Source organism: Carassius auratus, chromosome 30 (assembly GCF_003368295.1).
Source record: "Carassius auratus strain Wakin chromosome 30, ASM336829v1, whole genome shotgun sequence".
In the NCBI taxonomy this organism is placed as follows: Eukaryota; Metazoa; Chordata; class Actinopteri; order Cypriniformes; family Cyprinidae; genus Carassius; species Carassius auratus.
This window is the reverse complement of record NC_039272.1, coordinates 28860922-28883786: the sequence shown is the minus strand read 5'-3', so window position 1 is coordinate 28883786 and position 22865 is coordinate 28860922. Positions and strand designations below refer to the sequence as shown.

Below are 22865 nucleotides of genomic sequence, written 5' to 3'. Positions count from 1 at the left end.
AATATCTGCATTAATATCAGTGTTAGTCAAAACTAACATTGATATTTTAAAACAACACCGAGGTGATGTAATATCACATTGCTAGTTTTCTAGAGTGATGGAATGTATTTAAATCTATAAAATGCACTTTTGAAGCCAGTCTTGATTCGTCTGTCAGATATGCCTTTTTATTTTGACAGCTTCTTCCTGCCCTTGTAGTTGTTTCAAGTATGCTTTCACTTTCTGTCAGTGCCCTTCCTCTCTACTTCAGCCTGCCCTCTTTATTAAGGGAAATTTTGTTCATTTGCTCAAAAGTACCCAGTATTCTGGCAGTTTTTCATATATTTTCAGTGTTTACATTCTGCTTTTACATAAAAGAGGTCCTGCTTGTACCTGTAGACATTTCCAAATATGGCTTTAGCAATTACATCTATGCATTTTCCACTTTATTTTCAAAGTATTTCATCGATCTGTCTTCAGATAAAAGCCATCCTGTTATAATTATGAACTCTGCAGTTTATTCATGTCTTGATCCCGTTTAAAATAATGTATAACCAAGTTCAGTAACATAACAAATATGTTGAATCATATGAACAAACATTATAACAAATATTTTGTCCTTTATCACCAATGAGATAAAAAACAAACAAGACATGCAGCACTAGTAAATCCAGATATAATCATAGGCAATCAAATGTCCCTGTCTCAAATGTTTTGTTCAAGCTATGATCAAATGGATGTAGAAGAGTGCAAAATAGAAATGAATCATACTTAAATACTTTCCAGACAAACCACTCTTTTCTTTTCCTGCACAGGCAGTACTGAGAATACGGGCTGAATTAAAACGTGAGAGTAACAGGGCACCAGCCCTTCTATAAATATAAACTTTCATCCACCCAGTGTGTATTAAATATCCTGACTATAGGATTCTTCAGAGGAATGGAATGCAGCTCATTGGCTCACATGATTACCTGAAGGCGGTTTAGTCTGATGACAACAGTAAAGATGAGACACTGTAACCATTAGACTGACTCAGTCATGTCTACTGAAACTAAATAGCTCTTTATGTTGTCATATGTATACTGTACATGTAGTATAAATTAAATTATAACGATCAGGAATGTTTGATTCTATAGTTGATACTGTTAACATATCTGAAAAACCTTTTCTCCAAGACCTGAGTTGGAAAAAATAGCAACCTCTATGGAACATTTTGTGTTTCTGTGATCAAAGGTGCGCCAGTGGCTGAGAGAATGAGGGAGAGAGAAGAAGACATGCTCAGAATACAGTTACGGCCTGTGTCAGTTCTCCCAAGATGGAATCCCCAAACGCTGCTGCTAAACTTAGCCGAGAAAAACAATCTAGCTCTCTGCAGGGCGAAGAACACAAGTGCAGTGATAGACACTCAAGCTCATGGGATCACACACACACACACAGACTCACACAGACATTGACACAGTATGCACAAATACACTGTATGAATACAAATACCTTCTGACTGGGAGGGTAATGTGCACTGAAAATGGGTCAAACATTGAAAATGCTATGTAGCCTAACATCATCTGAATTCCCCTAGATTTCTCATTTATTTCAACAGACAGCCTAAAAAGGTTTATGTTTAGTGACATCACGTGGTCAGTATGTGTAACAACAATGAAGGATCCACAAATACTGTTTGTGTTATTGGATTCAATGCTATGCAAAAGTAAATAGAGGGAATCCCAGGAGCAAGCTGAGGTTAAATGCCTGTTTTAAGGATGTAATAATAACAAGCTTGGTTACTCTAGAAATTAATTGATTATTGAATCAAGGGAAAAGTCTCAAAGCCTGACCCACAAGAGTCACCGGTAACTTCTGGTCTTAGTAACATTTTGGGTATTTTGGAATTTTTTTCTTTATATTCAATTTCAAATATTTTATCCAAAGAGACATTGCGTTCAAGTTTTTTTTTTCATGCATTCTTTTAGGAATCAAACCCATGACCCTGACGTTACTAGCACCATGCTCTATCCTATTCCTATTATGAAATATTGTTGGGATCATTTAGAACCATAATGACAAAGATTAATTAGATTCAGTTACCTATAAATACAATAGCATATCAAGATCTATTTATACAACCTAGAATCTTCTCTTTTTCTCCTTTTCCATACATCTAATATCTCTATTTCTATACTTCTAACACTCTTTGGAGCACCATCCCACAGGAAGCCTCAGGCATATTTGAGTAAAATCTATCTTCTTATTAATTTCTCCGGAGACACTTTCAGACTTTCTGTTTTAAGTCTTTATTGTATGGCAGCTTTTGCTCTAATGTGCCAGTTACTCTACACTGTTTGCTCTCTATTAGTTTTGCATGCCACTTTGTATTTTATCTATGTATTCTTTTACAGTCTTAATATCTAAAATCTTATTTTCTACATCTTAATCCTGTACTTTTACAATGATTGCACCATTTCCAGCAAATTGAAGCACTATTAAGACTAACTTTTGCACTGGAGGTGAAAGTACAGCTCACAATGACCCTGGTTACCCTGCGGCACTAATCGTCTATTATATCCCTCTTTGCACTTTCTATAGTCAGTCATTAGACCATCATCCTCTATTTTGGCTTGGAACTGTGTGCCCCCCTTTCTTTTAGAAAAAAAGAGTCATAATTCTGTTGAATAATTCAAAGGGGTGAAATCGAGAGGCTCTAGAGTTTCGACAGGTTATTGTTCCTGGGCAAGGTCGCTGAAGGCTAGTAAAAGTGAACTCTTCGTGCAGGGTTCTGTTCAGTCAGGGCATGGTCCACTGCTACAACATCATCGCACACACACACTCGTGTATGCATGGACACACACATGAGGTCAACCATACTGTATGCACAGAGTGAAGGCCACTCGGGAGGAGGATGCCACGCCATAAACTCATCGCATCTGAAAGTGACGGTAAAGATGATTTTTACTTTCTATGTGTATTTTATACTTTTTCTTTTCTTTTCAAAAGGATACTTTGATAATGTGTTTGATAAGGTTTTTCTTTTCTTTTTTTAGCATTTGAAATTAAATGTGTTTGTTTTTTTATTATTTTGATCAATATTATTATTTTTGATTTTGAAAAATCTGATGATTTTTGATTTAAATAAAATAGTTTGAATAGTTTAAAAACTTGAAAGGCAATGTATGTTTTATGCTTTAATGTGAATTATAATTTTCTAGGTAATTTCATTTTGATGCAAACCTAAAACTATAGATTTCACAATGCCAGGGTGGTCATGCAGTTGATATGAACTTTAAGTGTGTGTAACTTATGAACATTACTTTCATTCAGTTGCCCTTTGACCCCTGTGAGAGGACACTGACACTGAAGATGAAAAGCACTATTGTGTCTATTGTAGAACACAACTAAGCATGTAATGACCCGGTCAGCACTTACCGGTCTGGTTACACTGTGGTCACAAACAATACAAGAGACGCTAAACAGCTGCTGGGAACCCTATGTGTCTGACCATTCAGGACTTAACAAAGGCTTCTTAATAATGTCCAGATCTCACATCATCCTTTTTTGTCTTATTTTCTGTTTCGTTTGTCTTTTACAGTGAGCATTGAGGTGGATGAAGGTAAAAATGTTGACTGATTTTTTTTTTATAAATTTTTATTTTGAACTTTGGTAATTAATGTAAAAACGAATTGATAGGGAAGGATAATGAATTCAGCCTTTACTACGTGGAAGTTGAGGAAAACTCTAAGGGAGGTCAGGATAAGCAGGCGACGCGAGATGGCAAACGGAGAAGAGAGAGAAATGGTGAAGTTAGCAGGAGAAGAGCTTCAGAGAAGAGATCAACTGAGATGGGTAATAAAAGAGCAGAAAAGAAACATGAGAAACACCACAAAACAACAAGGAAAGAGGGCGAGAAACACAGAAAAAGGCCAAGAAGGAGTGCAGATGAACAGGAGGCTGAGAATGAATCCAGCAAAGAGAAAAAGAATATTAAAAATGAAAGAACCAAGACAATAAAACTGGAAGATGAGCAGGAAAAAGATGTGAAGAAAAAGAGAAAGAAGCACGTTAAAAATGAGGAGGACGATGCAAATCCTGGAAAGACAAAACAGAAAGATTGTCAGGAGGTTGCCTTGAAAGAAAAGAAAAAGAAAAGGAAGAAGCCAGAGACTACGTAAGTTTGTATTTTTCACTCCCACTCATAATAATAAATTAATAAATGTATCAAACTTTAACCATATTATGGACTTAATGGAGTCTAAAAATCTGAAATCACATAAAAATATGTTTTTAAAACCTTTTTAAGTTAAAAAAAAATATGTTTTAGCTTTTATGACATTAAATAAGGAACATTATTCAGTATATATATATATATATATAATATATATAATATATATTTCAGATATATAACAAATAGTTTTACTCTCAGTATAATTAGTAGCTAATGGAAATGTCGTATTAAATTAGAAAATTCTCATTTGTGGTCTGACTCAGCATTTATTTCTCCCTCCCAGCTCAGAATCTGAGTCACAATCTGAATCGAACTCTGAGTCTGAGTCAAAAGACAATCCGGCGGTGGGAGTTTTGGGGTCTCTGACCCCCGAGGAGCTGGAAAAGTTAAAAGAAGCGGTGGATGAAAGGAAAAAGCTGATCACCACACTGAAAGGAAAACCCTGGCCCATGAAGAAAAAACTAGTTATCCTTCGGTATGTCCTGTCACTGCTGTTTTTGCTCATGTGTACACCATCTGTCATAATGCCAGTGAGCTGTGTTCTGTCTCAGGGAGTCACAAGAGTTTGTGGAGAAGTATGAAGGGGCTTTGGGAAAAGGCAAAGGCAGGAAACTATACGCCTACAAGGTCCTGATGATGAAGGTGAGGAGATGATCATTGTACAATTGATGGATACAAATATATCCTTCTGCAGCTTCATCTTTGTTTTTCTTTATTAGAAATGGATGAAGTTTCAACGTGATCTTGAGAACTTCAAGACTGCCTGCATCCCGTGGGAGATGAAGATAAAGGAAATAGAAAGTGTGACGCTTCTCATTTTAAGCTTCCTTCTCTCTCCTTTCATTTTTTTTTTTTTTTAAAGTGAAATCTTTATTCATTATAGCTTATTTTCTCATCTCTAAACAAACTGTTTTTATATTCTTATAGGTCATTTTGGTTCATCAGTTGCCTCTTACTTTATATTTCTGAGGTGGATGTATGGCATCAATATGATTTTATTTGGACTGACATTTGGGTTAGTAATGGTTCCAGAGGTGAGAAAGTTACATATTATTAAATTTAAATGTTAATAATGAAGGCCAGATAAAAAGTTGATTTCCTTAAATGTAACCAGTCCATTCTCATTCACCTTGGAGGCTCTCATGGGAAAACCGTATGGTAGCATGCCCAGGAAGACAGTGCCCAGGGTGGAAGAGGCCAGTGCTATGAATTTTGCAGTCTTATGGGATTTTGGGGTAAATCTATATGATTATACACTACCATTCAAAACTTTGTGGTCAGTATGATAAACACACATTAAATTGATCAAAAGTTACATTACAGTCTTGCACTGTTACAAAAAATATATATGTTTCAAATAGATGCTGTTCTTTTGAACTCTCTATTCATCCTGACAAAAATGTATCATGGCTCCAACAAAAAAATAAATGCAACTTATTATTATAAGAAATGTTAGCACCAAACACATAATTTCTGAAGGATCATGACACTCAATAATGCTGAAAACTCAACTTTGCCATCTCAAAAAGAAAACATTTAAATAGTAAATGTGATGATATTTCACAATATTGCTGTTGTTTGACTAAATAAATGCAGCTATGGTGAGCTAAAGAGGCATTTCCTTAAGAGGTATTACGAAATATGACCAACTCAAACTTTTTATTTATTCACACATACAGTAGTTTACATTGCATCCTAGTCTGAATCTTGTTTTTGTCTGTTTCAGGGCTATGCTAAGTACTCAGTCCTCTTCTATGGCTACTACAATAACCAGCGGGCCATCGGGTGGCTCAAATTCCGCATGCCCCTGTCCTACTTCTTGGTGGGAGTGGGTACAGTGGCGTATAGCTACATGGTGGTAATCAGGACGTGAGCGATGACAGTCCATATCAGAAACCCTTTTTGATTATGTCCATAAACGAATTATCCTGAATTCCCCACTCTTATTCAACAGTATGGCCCGCAATGCCAATGAAGAAGGAGGGGGAGATGACACCAGTTTTAATTTCAGTTGGAAGACATTTACTAGTTGGGATTACCTCATTGGAAATCCTGAGACCGCAGACAACAAGTTCGCTTCCATCACCACTAGTTTTAAGGTGTGTTTCTCTTTAAATTCCTTGTGCTGGGCCCACATCCACTTTGTGGGTAATAAAGAAGTCTTATAATGTGAACTGAAATTATCTGAAACAGAATGTGATATTGATATACTATTATGTGATATTTCTGATTTACTATAAAAATATTCTGCTGAAAATGTCCTACTGAGTTACAAAAGGCCATGTGCCAAAAATGTCAATTCTGCCACATAAGAAAATTTTTTATATACATAATATATTTTAATATACATAAAAGACATACATAATAATGACATACAAAGTTGACATTATGACAAAAAAAAGATTATGAGATAAGTCATAATTATGACAAACAAACAACTCTTTATGTCATACTGATAACATTTATATTTCATATTGATCATTTAGTGTCTCGTAATTTAGACTTTTTGCCATATAATTTTGACATTGGTCATGAATGATGACTGTCATAAAACATAAATGTATTCTTCTGGTGAAATGATAAATAATAATAAAAAAGAATGATTTGATCCCTTTCATCTGGCCTCTCCCGGCTTCATAATAAATTCAGCACATTAACAGGAGGCCATTGTGGAGGAGCAAGAGAGCAGAAAAGATGACAACATCCACCTGACGAGGTTCCTTCGAGTGCTGGCCAACTTCCTGGTGCTCTGCTGTCTGGCAGGGAGTGGGTACTTGATCTACTTTGTAGTACGCAGGTCTCAGAAGTTTGCTCTGGAGGGACTGGAGAACTACGGCTGGTGGGAGAGGAATGAGGTCAGACTCATGTAACATTCTGCAATAGTAATCCTTTTGTCAGTCAATAAAAATGAATTTGGCATGACTACACAAACCCCTCAGGTGAACATGGTGATGTCTCTGTTGGGGATGTTCTGTCCGATGCTGTTCGACGTGATCAGTACTTTAGAAAACTATCATCCACGCATTGCCCTCCAGTGGCAGCTGGGACGCATTTTTGCCCTTTTCCTGGGGAACCTCTACACGTTCATCATCGCTCTCATGGATGCCATCCAGCTAAAGGTACATGTTCATCTTTTAACAAAGACTAAAGTGCTCACGGTCCCATCTTCAGTCATTCTGACATTCAGAATAGTAATAACTTGGCTCCCTTGGGCCACAGAATCTGTGTTAAATGAATCATCTTCTTATGAAGGTCATTTATCCTCCTAACTGTCACATATTTTGAAGAGGGCTGAAGAGGAGATCGTGAAGAAGAATATGACAATTTGGCAAGCTAACCTGTACAACGGGACTGTGCCAGACAACTCAACTGCTCTTCCGATCACAGTGCACCCTGCTGATGTTCCCAGAGGGCCTTGCTGGGAGACAATGGTTGGACAGGTACTGGGGAAGAGCGGTTCAATTGAGTTCAGTTTGAATTTAATTGTATAGCTCTTTTCACAATACAAATTTCAGTACAATTGGAACTCAATATGTCCCAAAGCAGTATTGAATTACATCAAACTCACCTCCAGTGAGCAAAATGTGGCAAAGGGGAAACTCTGTAGGAGATTTAGGTATAGGATAACAAAGAAACTGTAGGAGGAACCAAGCCACCTTCAGATGGGAGGTTTCAGGATAATGGTATACACTTATGGTACTGTATTTATACATTAATACTGGAGTATGCTGCAGGGTGTACTTACTTACTGTGCCTCTGGTGGCAGTTTACATTTTAATTTTATTGTTTCACTTTATATTTTGAATCAGATTAATTGGGTGCATGAGACTTAAAAAAAAAAAGAAATTCTTAAGGACCCCAAGCTTTCGAATGGTTGTGTATTATTTTTGTAATCATTTGTCATTACAATTAATTAAAAGTATAACCTTTTTTTCCCCCTGACTTAAAGCAGTTTGGTAAATGGCGAAGCAAATTCATATGCTTTGGCATTAATTTCATATTATACTGAGCAAAGTTAAATGCATATTTAAATAAATCTAATGTAAAGCATTTGTATATCCAACAAACATTTAAATAATACAAGGTTGAAAATTTGTCAGTGCTAACTTTAAAAATCAAGTTTTCAATTAATTATTATGATGAATTACATCACATCTTTTGAGATTGTCAGCATCCTCTGTGTCTACAGGAGTTTGTTCGTCTCATTATTTCTGATACAATGACGACTTACATCACTCTGCTAATTGGGGATTTCTTCCGTGCCGTACTGGTGCGATTCCTAAACAACTGCTGGTGCTGGGATCTGGAGTATGGCTTTGTGAGTATCCACAACACATGGCGGTCAGTATCAGTATCATTTATAATAACTGAGGTGCGCTTTCTTCATTAGCCGTCCTATTCAGAGTTTGACGTCAGTGGGAATGTTCTGGGGCTGATCTTCAACCAGGGAATGATCTGGTGAGAAGAGTCGCCTGTTTTCTTGCATTTCGTATGAAACCAGTCCACCATCAAATCTCTGGCATTGTGTATTGTGTATGTCATCAGGATGGGGGCATTCTACGCTCCATGTCTTCCAGCATTAAATCTTCTCCGGCTTCACGTGTCCATGTACCTGCAGTGTTGGGCCGTGATGTGTTGTAATGTGCCTCAGGAACGGGTCTTCAAAGCTTCAGGCTCCAGTAACTTCTACATGGCCATGCTGCTGGTCATCCTCTTCCTCTCTACACTGCCGGCTATATACACCATTGTCTCCATTCCTCCCTCCTTTGACTGTGGACCTTTCAGGTTCTGAAAGTTTATGTATGGACTAGAAATGGTGTGAAGTATGAAGCCGACCGGTTTAGCATAATAACTGACTTATTTGATGTTTCTGAAATCAAATATCTTAAATTAATTTAAATACAAATTCGACTTAATAGTAACAAGCAGTATGTATGTATATTGTGTATAAACGAGCCAGTTGTTGCAATGGCAGATATTCAGCACTAGAGTGCAGCAGAGTGCAATTTTCTCAGATTATTTTTCTCATCAAACTCGGCACAAAATGCAGCCACTGTTACTTGAAGAAACTTTCTTTGTTATTTTCCATTTTATTATTATTATTTGTTTGTTTATTATACCTGCAGTGGGAAAAACCGGATGTTTGACGTGATTCAGGAGACCCTGGAGACAGACTTTCCTGCCTGGATCGGTAAAGTATTCAGTTACGCCTCGAACCCCGGACTGGTGCTGTCCTTTCTTCTGCTTCTGGTGTAAGTCGGAATGTATAAAAACATCCATATGAGTTTTCTGTACTTCTGTGAAAATGATCGTTTGTAATGGTACTTTTTTCTGTTTGTTTTAGTCTTGCGATTTATTATCTGCAGTCCACTTCTAAAACATACAAAAGGGTCAACATGGAGCTGAAAAAGAAACTTCAAACTGTAAGTTAGAAAGTCCAAATGTCTTCTTAGGTTAACATTTTATACAGGGTTATATTGGCAGATGACATTACGTAAACTCGCCACTAGATGGAAGCAGTAACGCAGAGCTAATTTTTTTAAATATATATTTTATTATTGTTATTTACCACATAGACCAATATATATTTTATAGTCTGTTATTTCATTTTAATCACTGAACATGGATCTGCTCACTGCTCTCTGCTAATGTTATAAAATCCGTAAATTATTCATAGTCATGTTACAGAATTCTCCAATTTGTTTACAGCAAAATGAGGAAAACAAGAAAAAGAACAAACTCGCAGCCTTAAAAGCAGCTAATGAACTGGAGCAGGCGAAGAAAGCAGGAGAACAACGCAGAAACAGCGCTTCCGATCTGGGTGAGAGCACACAGGATGGGTCACAGCTTCCATCAGTCAGTGCACAAGACAGCAACTTGGAACCAATGCAGAGAAACTTTCCATTAATGTCGAAGAGTTAATGTGTTGTGTTTGGACAGCAGGTGGCCACAGTCTTGAAACAACATGCCCTTGTTTCTGTATATCAGTGTTGCTGTGAGACAGCAGCTGAAAGGTCTTTCTGCCTTTTCTTTCTCAGGAGTGAATGAAGAAAGCAGCAGCATAGATGAAGCAGGGCATCGCAGACAACCTGGACAGAACGGCCGCTTCATTCACCCCTCACAGAGTCATCATACTCAAAACTCTGAACCTCCCGTCTCCTCGACCCACACAACCACCAGACCCCCTGCATCCCGGGGCCACACAGCTTCTGGACATCTTCCAGGTCACCCACAGAAAAACGCTCACTCAAACAGAAGATAAACAGCACAGATGTAAATAGATAAACAGATGCATCTGTATGCTGCATGCACAATATTTAGCACGTATATGACCATCTTTATTTCTTGTTGATTCAGTATAAATCCTGTGCCCAGGCCTGCCGCACATATCATGAATGTGTCAGTGGATCTCAAGGACTCGGTGGCTATGTAACTCTAGAATGATAAGTCTTATCTCTGTGAAAGAGAAATGACTGCTCTTGTTACACGCAGGCCAAGCTAGGGTCAAACTATTTTCTGCATTTGTTGTTTTTTATATTTATTTTTAGTTTTAGAAATATTTGCTGGATTGCTGGTTTACTTACCAATTGCAACTAATTTATTAAACTACAGCCGAAGTTCAGGGGCGTTTCTAACCTTTCATCAGTACTGGGACACAGGCTTCCCTTTCAAATAAGTGTGCTCATATTTTCAAAATCACTTTTACCTGTACAGAGTTGTTCACACAAGCTGCACACGCAATAAAGAGCTGCTTTGTCATTAAACAAACTTTAGCTTTGTTTTCTAGGTAATATACACTAGTATAGGGACCAATTCTTACTATTAACTGGTTGCTTATTAGCATGCCTATTAGTAACATATTAGTTGTTTATTAATACTTATAAAGCATTCATTCTGCATGACCATATTCTACATCCCAAAATACTACCCAATAACTAAACCAAACTCCTACCTTATTAACTATTAATAAGCAGCAAATTAGGAGTTTATTAAGGCAAAAGTTGTAGTAAATGGTTTTTGTCAATAACGTGAAGTCTACCTTTCCTACAATGGAAAGTGGGTAGAAATCCAGTTCATCCAGAGTTCTTTTTTTGTCTTATAAATTGTCTGGTTACTATTGTGGTGTGAGAAAGTGGTGCAGACAATTCAGTGAGTGACCAGTCTTAATAAATCAAACTAAATCACAAACAGTTTAAGACCTTTTTGGAAACCTAGATCAAAAGAGTGATTCGTTCACAAATCTGACATCATTAGTTCTGATTCTAAAAAGCGAATAGAAAAAAGCACATAAATAGATTACTGATATATCCAAAACAATATTCACCCTAAAATGTGTTTGGACATCTAAGCCCACATAGATATGAAAACAAAATCGTTTTTCAACACTTCAGATTGACAGCTTGGCCCTGCCCACCATTATGCCTCTTCTCTCCATGTCATTGTTTCCCCACTCTCCAATCCATGCAGCTTTATCTTGATCAGCGTGTCTGCTGCCCCACAACATTTCCATGCCCCTTACTGTATTCTCAAATCTGCTCTCACCTCTAGGGGTGTCTGATGTCTCGGATTATTTTCCTGCAGCCACAGATTTGGCAGTGAAGATGCATGTGGCTCATTTGTCAAGCCACGGCCCACACTGTTCTGTTTGGGGTTACACTGTGTACCATTTATGTGAGGGCATTTGTTCCCAACCCACTACTAGAGGATTGTAAAAGCATTGAGAATATCATTTGAGCACCTTCTTTGAAGCTAGATTGAAATGATTTTACAATCCCAAGAAATTTATCTCTGTATCAAATCTTGAAGATTACTTATTAGAGAATTGGCACATAAGTTTCATTAACATTGCAAATGCTCATCCGTAATTCATGAGTAGACTTCATTAAGTATTAACAGGAGTCATTTGAGATTTTGTTTATTTGTTCATTTAGGGAGCCATTGTTCATTTGAAGATACAGCCCTTTTGGAATTCATTTCATATGGTCCGGAAAATGCCAGGAAATCGATATAAGTGAAAACTGATAACCAAATGACAACTTTTTGTATTGTATACCTTCTGGTGAACCTTGATGAGGTCTTCACAAGCCACCACTGAGAGAATTCTTTTATATGCGGGACATCTGATCTGTGTGATTGTTGTTCTGTTACCGGACGTTATAGTAGTAGACCTCTTGTGCATAATTAACTCAAAAACAATTACTTGTATTCGGCTGCTGTGTCTTGAGCAAGAAGGTTAGTTTCCTTAAAAGTGCCTGAATTTCCTGTCGACAAGATGCTTTATTTACACAAAATGGAAGAATAAAGACACAAATTTAACCATAGCTAAACATGGTAAAACCATAGTTCAGTATATGAACTGATATAGAACCAAGCAAAAAGGGTGTTAAGAGAATATAAAATTGAAAAACAGTTACCTGTTGTACTAAGATCCATAAGGATTTTTTTTTTAATAAAGAAGTATGCATTGTTCTAGAAGAGGCACAATTTAATCAGTACTTCACTGATTAAGAACTGAGACTCTAAGTTTAAACATTGTTATTAAAATACATATAATTCTGTTATTTTCCCAACTGGGAAAAAAATGGTAACACTTTAGAATAGGTAACACTTGTTAACTATTAACTATGACATTTCTTTCAATAAATTCTTAATTTGCTGCTTATTAATAGTATAGTAAGGTCCAGTAGTTGTTAGATTTAGGTATTTGGTAAGATTAGGGATGTCGCATAAGGTCAAGTAGAATAAGGCATTAATGTGTTCTTAATTAGCACTAATACATGGCTAATCATCTAGTAATATGCATGCCAATAAGCAACTAATATGTGTTACCTATTCTAAAGTGTAACCAAAAATATCATGATGAATAGGCATTCATCATGAATTCAGGTGCATTCAGCAGTTTTTTCAATAGGCAACCTTTTTGAGTTTAATTATCATCATTATCATCATCATGAGACATCATTATTACTCTGTTCTCTGATTGTTTGAATCTTTGATCCGCCCTGTATACTGGCGTTTTGTTTCCTGGCTCTCACAGCACGGCTTTAGATCTTAGCTACCATTTACTGTAGTCAAGGAGTCATTTGATTCCTTTTTTAGGAGTGAGCAGCTGTTAAGAGAGACCCACCTGACAGTCAGGTGTGTCATCCGCTCTAGATGCCTCACAAGTCTGAATAGAAGGACTTAAACTCAAACCGGCAAGATGCCCCGCAGAAAAAATGATGTTGCGATAACTGTGGATGATGGTAAGTTGATTTAATACCAAGTAGATGGTTCAGTGTGTAATAGTGAAATAGTTAAACTAGTTTCAGATTAGCATTGATCTGCATATGAATATGTTGGATAACTAATGATTTGTTTATATTCTGATATATAACAGTTGAAAATTTGTTATGCTGTTGTGAATTATGACCCTTATTTTGCAGGTTTTTATAATATATGGTAATTGTTTTAAATCACAATATATGATTACTATTCAAAATAAAAATCTGATTATTAATTCAGAGTGTGTGTGTTACAGTTGGGATGGAAATTGATGCAGAATATGATAGTGGAAGTGATGGTAAGCTTTACAGACTATTCCATTTTTTGTACTTTTTTTTTTTAAATCAACAAAAGCATTATTATTTAGATTTCATATTATACGATATGAAATATTATGTGTTTAATTGTTTTATTTTAAAATGTCTTAAAAGACAAAACGTGCACATATTTCCTATATTTTCAGTGGATTCAAGAAGAAGAGCAAAAGGCAGGAATAAAGCGAAGCCTGCAGCTCGAGGAAAGAAAGCCAAGCCAGCAGATAGCGAAGAGGAGAGTGAGGAAGAGGAGGAGGCTCCGCGTAAGAGAAAAGGCCGAAAGAAGAAGGTAGAAAGTGAGGAGGAGAGTGAGGAAGAGCAGAGAGGAAGAAGAAAGAAAGCAGCGGCTTCAAAGAAGAAGGCTGCTGCGAAAGATGACTCCGAAGAGGAGAGCGAAGAGGAGAAGGGAAATAAAAGAAGAGGAGGGAAAAAAGGAGGAACTAAGAAGGAGAAAGAGGAGGAGAATAACAAGGAGAAGAAGGGGAATGGCAAAGCAGCAGGAAAAGGAGGGAAAGATAAACAGGATGAGAAAAAGAACAAAGGGAAAAACAGCAGGTGCAGTATTCTCCAGCCTTCATCTTCTCAGACTCAACACTCCTCATTACCTCCAGTGTGAATTAAAACACAGCCTTACACATCTATCAGCATAAAAGAACTTTTGAATGTTCTCAGTTATTCTTATTATGTAATTTGTGATTATAAAGCAGTAAAATTCAGTCATTGAACTAAAACCTCTAACCATCGGAAAAAAGTATTGTTATCCTAATTTTGTGATTGTTGTGAAAAAAAGAGTATTTATTTATTTATTTGAATATTAAACTATTCAGTACATCTGTACATCATGATAAATTAATATTTTAAAAAAAACTGGACGTTTTAATTCATTTTAGTAAACAATGTAATGCAGTATTGTTGTCAGTAGCTGTCTATTTTTGATTTCAGCTAGAAATTTTCATTCTTTTTTCCAATCTTTTTTTTATCTTTTGCCTTCCAATTGATAATCTGGAAGTGCTTTTCATGGCCATCCTGGCACTAGAACTCTCGACCTGACTTGTCTAGAACTCATTTTATCCTCCAAAACAACCCTATCCTTGTGGAATACACTGTTAAACTGGACTTTAAAGACTGACTGGTGACTGTGGGGTTTGTTCTGCAGCAGTTCAGATGACAATTCAGAAGACGAGTCTATGTCTGAGGGAGAGATGGCCCGACTGAAAGAGGAAGTCGAGGAGAAGAAAAAGCTGATAGCGACGCTTCGGAACAAACCCTGGCGCATGAAGAGGAGACTCAAGTGCCTGAAGTAAAACGGATTTCCTTCTCATTGTTTGTGTTGTGATCCTGTTGGCTCTTGTGTCCGTCACCACTACCTCAACAGAAGTTCATTTATTTAGCATGAGTTTCATGTTTGTTAATGTGCTTCATTAAAGCTCACAAGCTGCTGTGCATATACAGTATCTTAATGCACTTTTAGCTGATGTTTAAAGGAGCTCTTTTAGGCTTTATAGTTTTAGGAAGCATGGAAGTCATTTAAATTAATATAAGTATGATATGGCGCTTTTAAAAGGCGACAGAAAGCTTTCGTGTAGAATCAGCATCATCGAAAACGCATTTGATTGTACTTTGCGATAAAACGCTTGACACAGTGTCTACGCCAGTGAATTCATTACCTAGTGGCCTCTGTCTGAACCTTTACCTCAGACTGCCCAGTGGAATTGACCAGTGTGGGTGACAAGTGAGAGTTTGGACAAGTGCCCTCAAAAGTTAGTAGAGACTGACACACTGCCCAAGAAGCATCAGTAACATGGGCCCTGAGAGCCGTAGGGAAAGAAACTGTGCCACAAGGGGACACTCACTTGGCAAAGCTTCTAGATAGGTAACTTCTGCTAGGTGAGAGGTATGTTACTCTTTTATGAGCTTGATGCTGTTTTGTGCATGCTGATGTCTCTTGAGAGCAGTCTTTGCATGTCTTTCAGGAATTCCATGTACAAAGTTCCATAAGGTCAAAAGGTCATATGGTCATGTCCAAACACTAAACAGATGTTGATATTCCCCGGGCGCTGGATATAGCTGCCCACTGCTCAGGGTGTGTGTTCACGATGTGTTCACTACTCACTGTTGTGTGTGTGTGTGTGCACTTGGATGGGTTAAATGCAGAGCACCATTTCTGAGTATGGGTTACCATACTTGGCAAATGTCACGACTTTCACTTTCATATGGTCCACCACAGAGGTGCTTTGGACAACTTTGGACAACAAGTTTTTTTTCTGTTCTTCAGTGTTCAGTATCATTGAGATACTACTGCAATTTTTATTAATAGTTTGAAATATTTCTTTATTGATTTTATTCTTTTTTTTCAGTTTTAGTTATTTGAATTAAAGTAAAACTGAATGAAATTGAGAAATGTTTCCTTGGCAGCTAGCTGAAATAAAACAATAATTAATAATTAATTAATAATTAATATTTCATTTCATTTAACATTTACTTTATTTTCAGTAACATAAATTGTTGTTGTTGTTTTAATGGTTTTACTTTTAGTTAGCTTTAATAACATTGGTCTCCATACTATTTCTGAAAGGGTTAGTTCACTCAAAAGTTAAAGTTTTATACTTGTGTGGAACAGAAAAAGACATATTTTTCAGATTTCTTTTTTTTTCTCTATACACTGAAAGTCATATGGGTCAAAAACAACACTGAACCCCATTCAATTTCATTTTATGGACCAAAAAAAAAAAAAAATGCAGAAAGTCATACAGGATTTAATGACATCAGGGTGAGTAAATGACGATAGAATTTTAATTTTGGGGTGAACTATCCTTTTAAGTAATATCCGTTTGGCCTGCTTTTGTTCTCACATATCTCAGTTAGTGAATGTATTCATTATTGTGTCCATCCCATCTGCACTATTCCCATTCATTATGCATTGATGAGTTAATTAATTGGCTGTATGCTCAAGTTACAGTATGTGAAGGTTGTGAGTGAAACATGATATTTTTTCTAGTGTTGTATCTGGTGCTTACTGCACAACACTGAATGGCCATGCTGCGTAATACAAACTTAACAACATGTATAGTAATGTGATGTGACTCAAAAACAAGGAGAAATACTATACAATGTTGAAAACTGAAATTAAAACGGAATGGTTGTTTTGGTAGTACAAGTGGAAACACCAAATTGCTTTGAATTGAAATACAACAGAGTTTTAATTCCATTCCAATGAAATTTCTGTTTATTTCACCTGACAGAGAAGCCCAGTCCTTTGTGGAGAAGTTTGAAGGGGCTTTGGGAAAAGGAAAAGGGAGGAGACTCTATGCATTCAAAGTCATGATGACCAAGGTACAGCACTACATTTTACATTATTGAAGTGTTTTATTTTAAATGCAATTACCAAAAACTTTTTCTTTCTTTCTTTTTTTTTTCAGAAAATAATCAAATTCAATAGAGACTTTGAAAACTTCAAGACAGCCTGCATTCCCTGGGAAAGTCGGATAAAAGAAGTGGAGAGTCAGTTCTTCTTTGTTTGTTTTTTTTCAGTTTTAGTGAAATTTCCAGCGCGTTTCTAAATCTTTTCTCATCTGTTTCATTCTCACAGGTCACTTTGGGTCATCTGTAGCCTCCTACTTCATTTTCCTGCGCTGGATGTATGGATTAAACCTTGTTCTCTTTGGTTTCGTGTTTGGACTTGTTGTTATTCCAGAGGTAAGATGCAATGCTAATATCTTTGTTAGTACACCTTTTATGCAATTTACACTACCTACACTACATTTCTTTAAAAAATATTATTTATTCTTATGGTGGCATTTTCAGCATCATTACGCCAATCTTTAGTGTCACACGATACTTTAGAAATCATTCTTATGTACTGTTTTGGCGCTCAAGAAACATTAATTATTATTATTATTATTATAAGTGTTGAAAACAGTTGTGCTACTTAATATTTTTGTGGAAACTGTGATACAATTTTACAGGTTTCTTTGATGAAAGTTCAAACAAACAGCATTTAATATGAAATACTAAATCTTTTTACTGCCACATACAATTACAATACAAAACTACACGGATTTAATCTGTCTTTCTGTCTGTAGGTACTGATGGGCATGCCTTATGGCTCTATTGCCAGAAAAACAGTTCCCAGAGAGGAGCAGGACAGTGCCATGGACTTCTCTGTCTTGTTTGAGTTTGGGGTAAGGTTTTTTTTTCTATCGGATTCTGTGTGAAAGAGCTTGCAAGGTTGCTGTTATCTTACTTGGATTATACCTTTTGCTTTTTTATTACAGGGTTATTGCAAGTACTCCATTATGTTTTATGGTTATTACAATAATCAGCGAAGTATAGGATTACTGCAGTTCCGGTTACCCCTCTCATATCTTTTAGTTGGAGTTGGGATATTTGGCTACAGTCTAATGGTGGTTATCAGAACGTAGGTCTAATGACTACATTTGCAGTTCTTTGAAGCGTCTTACTCACTGACAGTGCTAGGATAATCGGCTGATAATCTGAACCCTCTTTCTTTCTTTTTTAAAATCACTTTCCTTCTTCTAGAATGGCAAGAAATGCCAATGAAGGAGGAGATGGAGCAGAGGAAGGTGCCTTCACCTTTTGCTGGAAGCTGTTCACTAGCTGGGATTACCTTATAGGAAATCCCGAGACAGCTGACAACAAGTTTGCCTCCACCACCACAAGCTTCAAGGTTAATGACAGTAATAGTATCAAAGAATGGTGCTCTATGCTAAGACAGAAACATATTGTTGGGTCTGTTTCTTATTCCATCAGGAATCTATAGTGGATGAGCAGGAGAACCTAAAGGACGAGAACGTTCACCTGCGCCGTTTTCTACGTATCCTGGCAAACCTTCTCATCCTGTGCTGTTTGGGTGGAAGCGGCTACCTCATCTACTATGTGGTCAAACGATCTCAGGGGTTTGCCAAACTGGACAGGAATGAATTGACATGGCTTCAAAAAAACGAGGTACTCCTTTTTCTTTTGCCTTTTAATTGCCTTAAAAAAAGAATTTTGAAACTCTGTTTTCTCTTCGCTCAGGTTGAAATTGTGATGTCATTGTTGGGCTTGGTGTGTCCACCTCTGTTTGAGGTTATAGCTGAGCTGGAGGACTATCACCCTCGGATCGCCCTAAAATGGCAGCTGGCCAGAATCTTCGCCCTCTTTCTGGGCAACTTGTACACTTTTCTGTTTGCGCTGTTTGATGAAGTCAATGCAAAGGTATGGGCATAGATAGATGGTCTAGTAACCATAAACACAATACACTATTACTCCACTTAAGAGTTTTGGGATGAACCATTTTACGTGAATTTTTTCTCTGGTATTGTATGTTCACAGCTTGAAAATGAGAAACAGATTAGAAATGAAACCATCTGGGCTCTTAAAGAATACTATGCCAACTACACCTTATACCATAATGTCACTGAAAACATTCCCCTTCCAAACATCTCCCCAGCTGATGTCATCAGGGGTCCTTGCTGGGAGACAGAAGTTGGCATTGTAGGTACAAACAGCACCAGCATCGTCATAACCAGAGCTGGGTATATTACTTACAAATTGTAATCCATTACCCATTCCAAATAACATAATCCATTACATTACACATTTCAGGTAATAGAATCAGACGACTTTTGGATTACTTTTGACCTAACTTGTTTATCACATTGATTTGAATAGGATAATCTTGTACCATATTGTATTCCATTCGTTGTAATTAACAACATCAATTCCATTAAACATTACATTACATCAATGTTTCCCAAACATAATGAAAAGCTAATAATTTGATTTTAATAAAATTATAAAAATGTAAAATATTTAATTTATTTATTTTTCCCAGCATGTCATGTGAACATAACCAATGTAATAGAACCGCAAACATTTACTTTAAAATCTCAGGGGTACTTCAAGTAAATATATTAGATGAAAGTTGTAGGCTGTTTTAAAAAGATTTTAAAGATGAAAATAGGAAATTAGGGAGAATCAATAAATTGTGTGATTGTGTGTATAATATATAATCATATAATCAACTGTAGTCTGATTACAAGTATTTTAAAATGTAACTTAATCTAATTACAAGTACTTAATTTTTGGAAGTAATCAGCTACTATTCAGCTCTGATCATGATTGGCTGACAGTGCCTTGGCTTAGAAACTCATGTCTTATATACGATACTCTAGGCTTTCTAGGCTTAAAATGTGCCGTTTCCTTTCTTCACAGGAGTTTGTGAAGCTCACCGTATCCGATATCCAGGTGACATACCTGACCATTCTGATCGGGGACTTCTTACGGGCCGTGATTGTGAGATTCCTCAACTATTGCTGGTGTTGGGATCTGGAGGCTGGCTTTGTAAGTTCACCCTTACACCATGCTGTTATTTAAGTTACTCACATTACACTGTGTAAACAAGCCTCAGTCCATAAAACAGGATGACCTCTGTCGGATGCACTTTTGTAGTTTTAAGCTTAGTTCTTGGTATTTTAGCGATACAGGGTAGATGACCAACCTGGATATAACCTTGACTTGATTCGTTATGTCACGTTAAGGTTATGCTCTATATGGCTTTGCCCTGTTGCCCTCACTTTCCTGTCACTTGATATAGGTAACATACTACTCACTCATCCGAGGTCAACTGAACACCATGAGAAGGTGGCAGGATAGGTGATAGGGCTGCTTTACAACCAAAGTCACAGAGAGACACACTACACCATTCAGGGCACTTAATTACAGGGAGGGGTATCTTTTACTGTGACATTTATTTCCTTGTTGCCGTCTACACAGATATTTACCCACATCTGTGTGCGTTTGTGTCTCTGCAGCCGTCTTATGGAGAATTTGACATCAGTGGTAATGTGCTTGGGCTTATCTTTAATCAGGGAATGATCTGGTGAGTAAGAGTGAAAGCACACATCATCTCTATTAATGGGAAATGCGATGATTTCACATATGTGTGTTTTTTAGGATGGGTGCATTCTACGCACCTGGGCTGGTGGGCGTAAATGTGCTGCGTCTGCTGAGCTCCATGTATTACCAGTGCTGGGCTGTGATGGCCTGTAACGTTCCCCACGAGAGAGTGTTCAAAGCCTCGCGATCTAATAACTTCTACATGGGACTGCTCCTCCTCGTTCTCTTCCTTAGTCTCATGCCTGTGATCTACTCCATTATGACCCTGCCACCATCCTTTGACTGTGGACCCTTCAGGTAGCTCCTGAACATTCATGTTGCTAATCCTTGAAAAGACACACTGTGGTAAATAAGCCCAAAAAGTGGAAAAGTACAGAATGCCTCAACTGCAATAAATGATTCCTTAAGTCAGGAAGAATAGATTTATTGTCCCTTTTTATTTATTTATTAAATATGGAAGCCCATTTCCACCACATTAATAAAAGTAGTTTTTTGTTATATCATAATTATTACATTAAATGCAGAAATTATGAGAAAAACAGTCATAATTATAAGATAAAAGACAAAAGTGTGGCATTTTAGGTCATGACAAAAAGTTGACATACTGTGTCACAGTTATGACAAAAATGTTTATGGTAAGTCCTGATTTTAACTTTTTATTTCATAATTATGACATTTTATCTCATATTTATTTCTTTATCTCAATTATGTTATACCAAAGCATGATTTTTTTTATGGGGCTTCCATAATTAAAGGCAAAATAATACAGGAAATCTTATAAAATACTTATAAAAAGCCAAAAGTGATTAAATAAACAAAAAAAGTGTCATTTGCAGGTTATTTGGAACTAAAATGTCGTAAAATGTTGCAAAAACATATTGCAACAGTATAATAAGATTGTTTAATGTTGCTCCCTCAATGTGGAATAAAATAATTATTTGTAAAAATTGTCATACTTTTTTTTGGGGATCAGCAAAAAACATCTTATTTTTCTAAAAAGCCTAAACTTTGAAATATTAGAATTGTTCTGTTGAATAATGAATGTCCTGAGCAATATGAGATCCATGTCTCTTCACAGTGGTAAAGATAAGATGTATGATGTGATCATGGAGACTATAGAGAAGGACTTGCCACCTTTTATGGCTGACATCTTCAGTTATGCGTCCAACCCAGGCCTCATCATTTCTGCAGTTTTGCTCATGGTGTGAGTAGTCACCTAATCACCTAAAGTATAAAGATAAATGTGATATTATTTAGCTTTTAATAAAACTAACTCTCTGTCTTGTCTCTGAAAGATTGGCTATTTATTATCTGAATGCTGTGTCCAAAGCATATCAGAACGCTAACATGGACTTAAAACGCAAAATGCAAATGGTTGGTAAATATTTTTTGTAAATGATGGCAAAGTTGTCTGACATTGGCAGTGTCAGCAATTGGTTGTTATTTTCTGCTCCATCATTAAGCAAAGAGATGAGGAGAAGAACAGGAGGAACAACAAGGACAGCACCAACCAGGTGATGAAAGACCTGGAGGATCTTATGCCCAACAAGTCCCTGATTCCCCCACCATTACCTGAAGAGACTGGTCAGTGGGCTGAACAAGCTGTTCAACTAGTCATGACTTGTTTCTTTTGTTGTTTTTACAGACATTGTAGGAGACGCCTCTTGAATGTGTAAGTGTCTTCATTCACAGTGAAGTTCCTGTTACTGTGATAAACTTGCCATTTGTATTACAGCGAAACCAGCTGATCAGCTCAGCAAGTCACCAAAGGTGACGGGCAAACCAGGTGCTGCAGCCACTGGGAAAGGGGTACATGTTCAGAAGGATGTGTCTTTGGCGGCTGCAAATCCCCGAGCTCCCGTGACCCGTCCCCCAGGTCCCAGGCCCCCCGGGCATCTGCCAGGTAATGCCCGCGGACCTCCACCGGGTCAAGGGATGGGAAGAGGGAGAGGTGGACCACCACCACGAAGATAGTGCATGAAGAATGCACTAACACTGTTTCTTTTTGTACTAGATACTACAATTGGAACCAAATAAAATTGTAATACTATTACACAATGATGTTGACCTGTAGTTAATATTTGTATGTACAATGTAAATATTTTCGTGTAAAATGTATTTGTACGTGGTTTTAATATGTGCAATAAAAGGTTTATGGCTGTACATGTCTGTGGTGGTTTATTCATCAAATACAT

At 37.0% G+C, this 22865-nt stretch overlaps 2 protein-coding genes across 2 annotated transcripts; both read left to right on the top strand.

Moving 5' to 3' along the window:
- The first annotated feature begins 1987 nt into the window (after window positions 1-1987).
- On the top strand, window positions 1988-12679 carry tmc1 (transmembrane channel-like 1). The gene is made up of 20 exons (XM_026212602.1): window positions 1988-2909; window positions 3560-3580; window positions 3658-4135; window positions 4476-4667; window positions 4744-4834; window positions 4912-4993; window positions 5120-5226; window positions 5329-5427; window positions 5919-6061; window positions 6147-6291; window positions 6853-7047; window positions 7132-7311; window positions 7480-7632; window positions 8382-8510; window positions 8583-8650; window positions 8738-8977; window positions 9319-9444; window positions 9537-9615; window positions 9902-10013; window positions 10231-12679. Exons 1-20 carry the CDS (start codon window positions 2873-2875, stop codon window positions 10452-10454), a joined length of 2901 nt encoding a protein of 966 aa, XP_026068387.1. The 5' UTR covers window positions 1988-2872; the 3' UTR covers window positions 10455-12679.
- A 317-nt stretch (window positions 12680-12996) lies between these two features.
- tmc2b (transmembrane channel-like 2b) lies at window positions 12997-22831 on the top strand. The gene is made up of 19 exons (XM_026212603.1): window positions 12997-13754; window positions 13920-14325; window positions 14927-15070; window positions 17013-17103; window positions 17190-17271; window positions 17360-17466; window positions 17853-17951; window positions 18045-18187; window positions 18310-18457; window positions 18541-18735; window positions 18808-18987; window positions 19105-19266; window positions 19987-20115; window positions 20586-20653; window positions 20728-20967; window positions 21749-21874; window positions 21966-22044; window positions 22134-22254; window positions 22406-22831. The coding sequence occupies exons 1-19, from the start codon at window positions 13718-13720 to the stop codon at window positions 22642-22644; spliced, it is 2796 nt and encodes a 931-aa protein (XP_026068388.1). The 5' UTR covers window positions 12997-13717; the 3' UTR covers window positions 22645-22831.
- The last annotated feature ends 34 nt before the right edge of the window (window positions 22832-22865 follow it).

Bases quoted from the DNA above. Each gene is read 5' to 3' on its own strand.
- tmc1 (XM_026212602.1), top strand. From the start codon at position 2,873: ATGCCACGCCATAAACTCATCGCATCTGAAAGTGACG. The intron at 5,428-5,918 runs GTAAATCTATAT...TGTCTGTTTCAG, and splicing joins CAGTCTTATGGGATTTTGGG to GGCTATGCTAAGTACTCAGT. The intron at 7,312-7,479 runs GTACATGTTCAT...CATATTTTGAAG, and splicing joins TGGATGCCATCCAGCTAAAG to AGGGCTGAAGAGGAGATCGT.
- tmc2b (XM_026212603.1), top strand. From the start codon at position 13,718: ATGGAAATTGATGCAGAATATGATAGTGGAAGTGATG. The intron at 15,071-17,012 runs GTAAAACGGATT...TTCACCTGACAG, and splicing joins AGGAGACTCAAGTGCCTGAA to AGAAGCCCAGTCCTTTGTGG. The intron at 22,255-22,405 runs GTCAGTGGGCTG...TTTGTATTACAG, and splicing joins ACCATTACCTGAAGAGACTG to CGAAACCAGCTGATCAGCTC.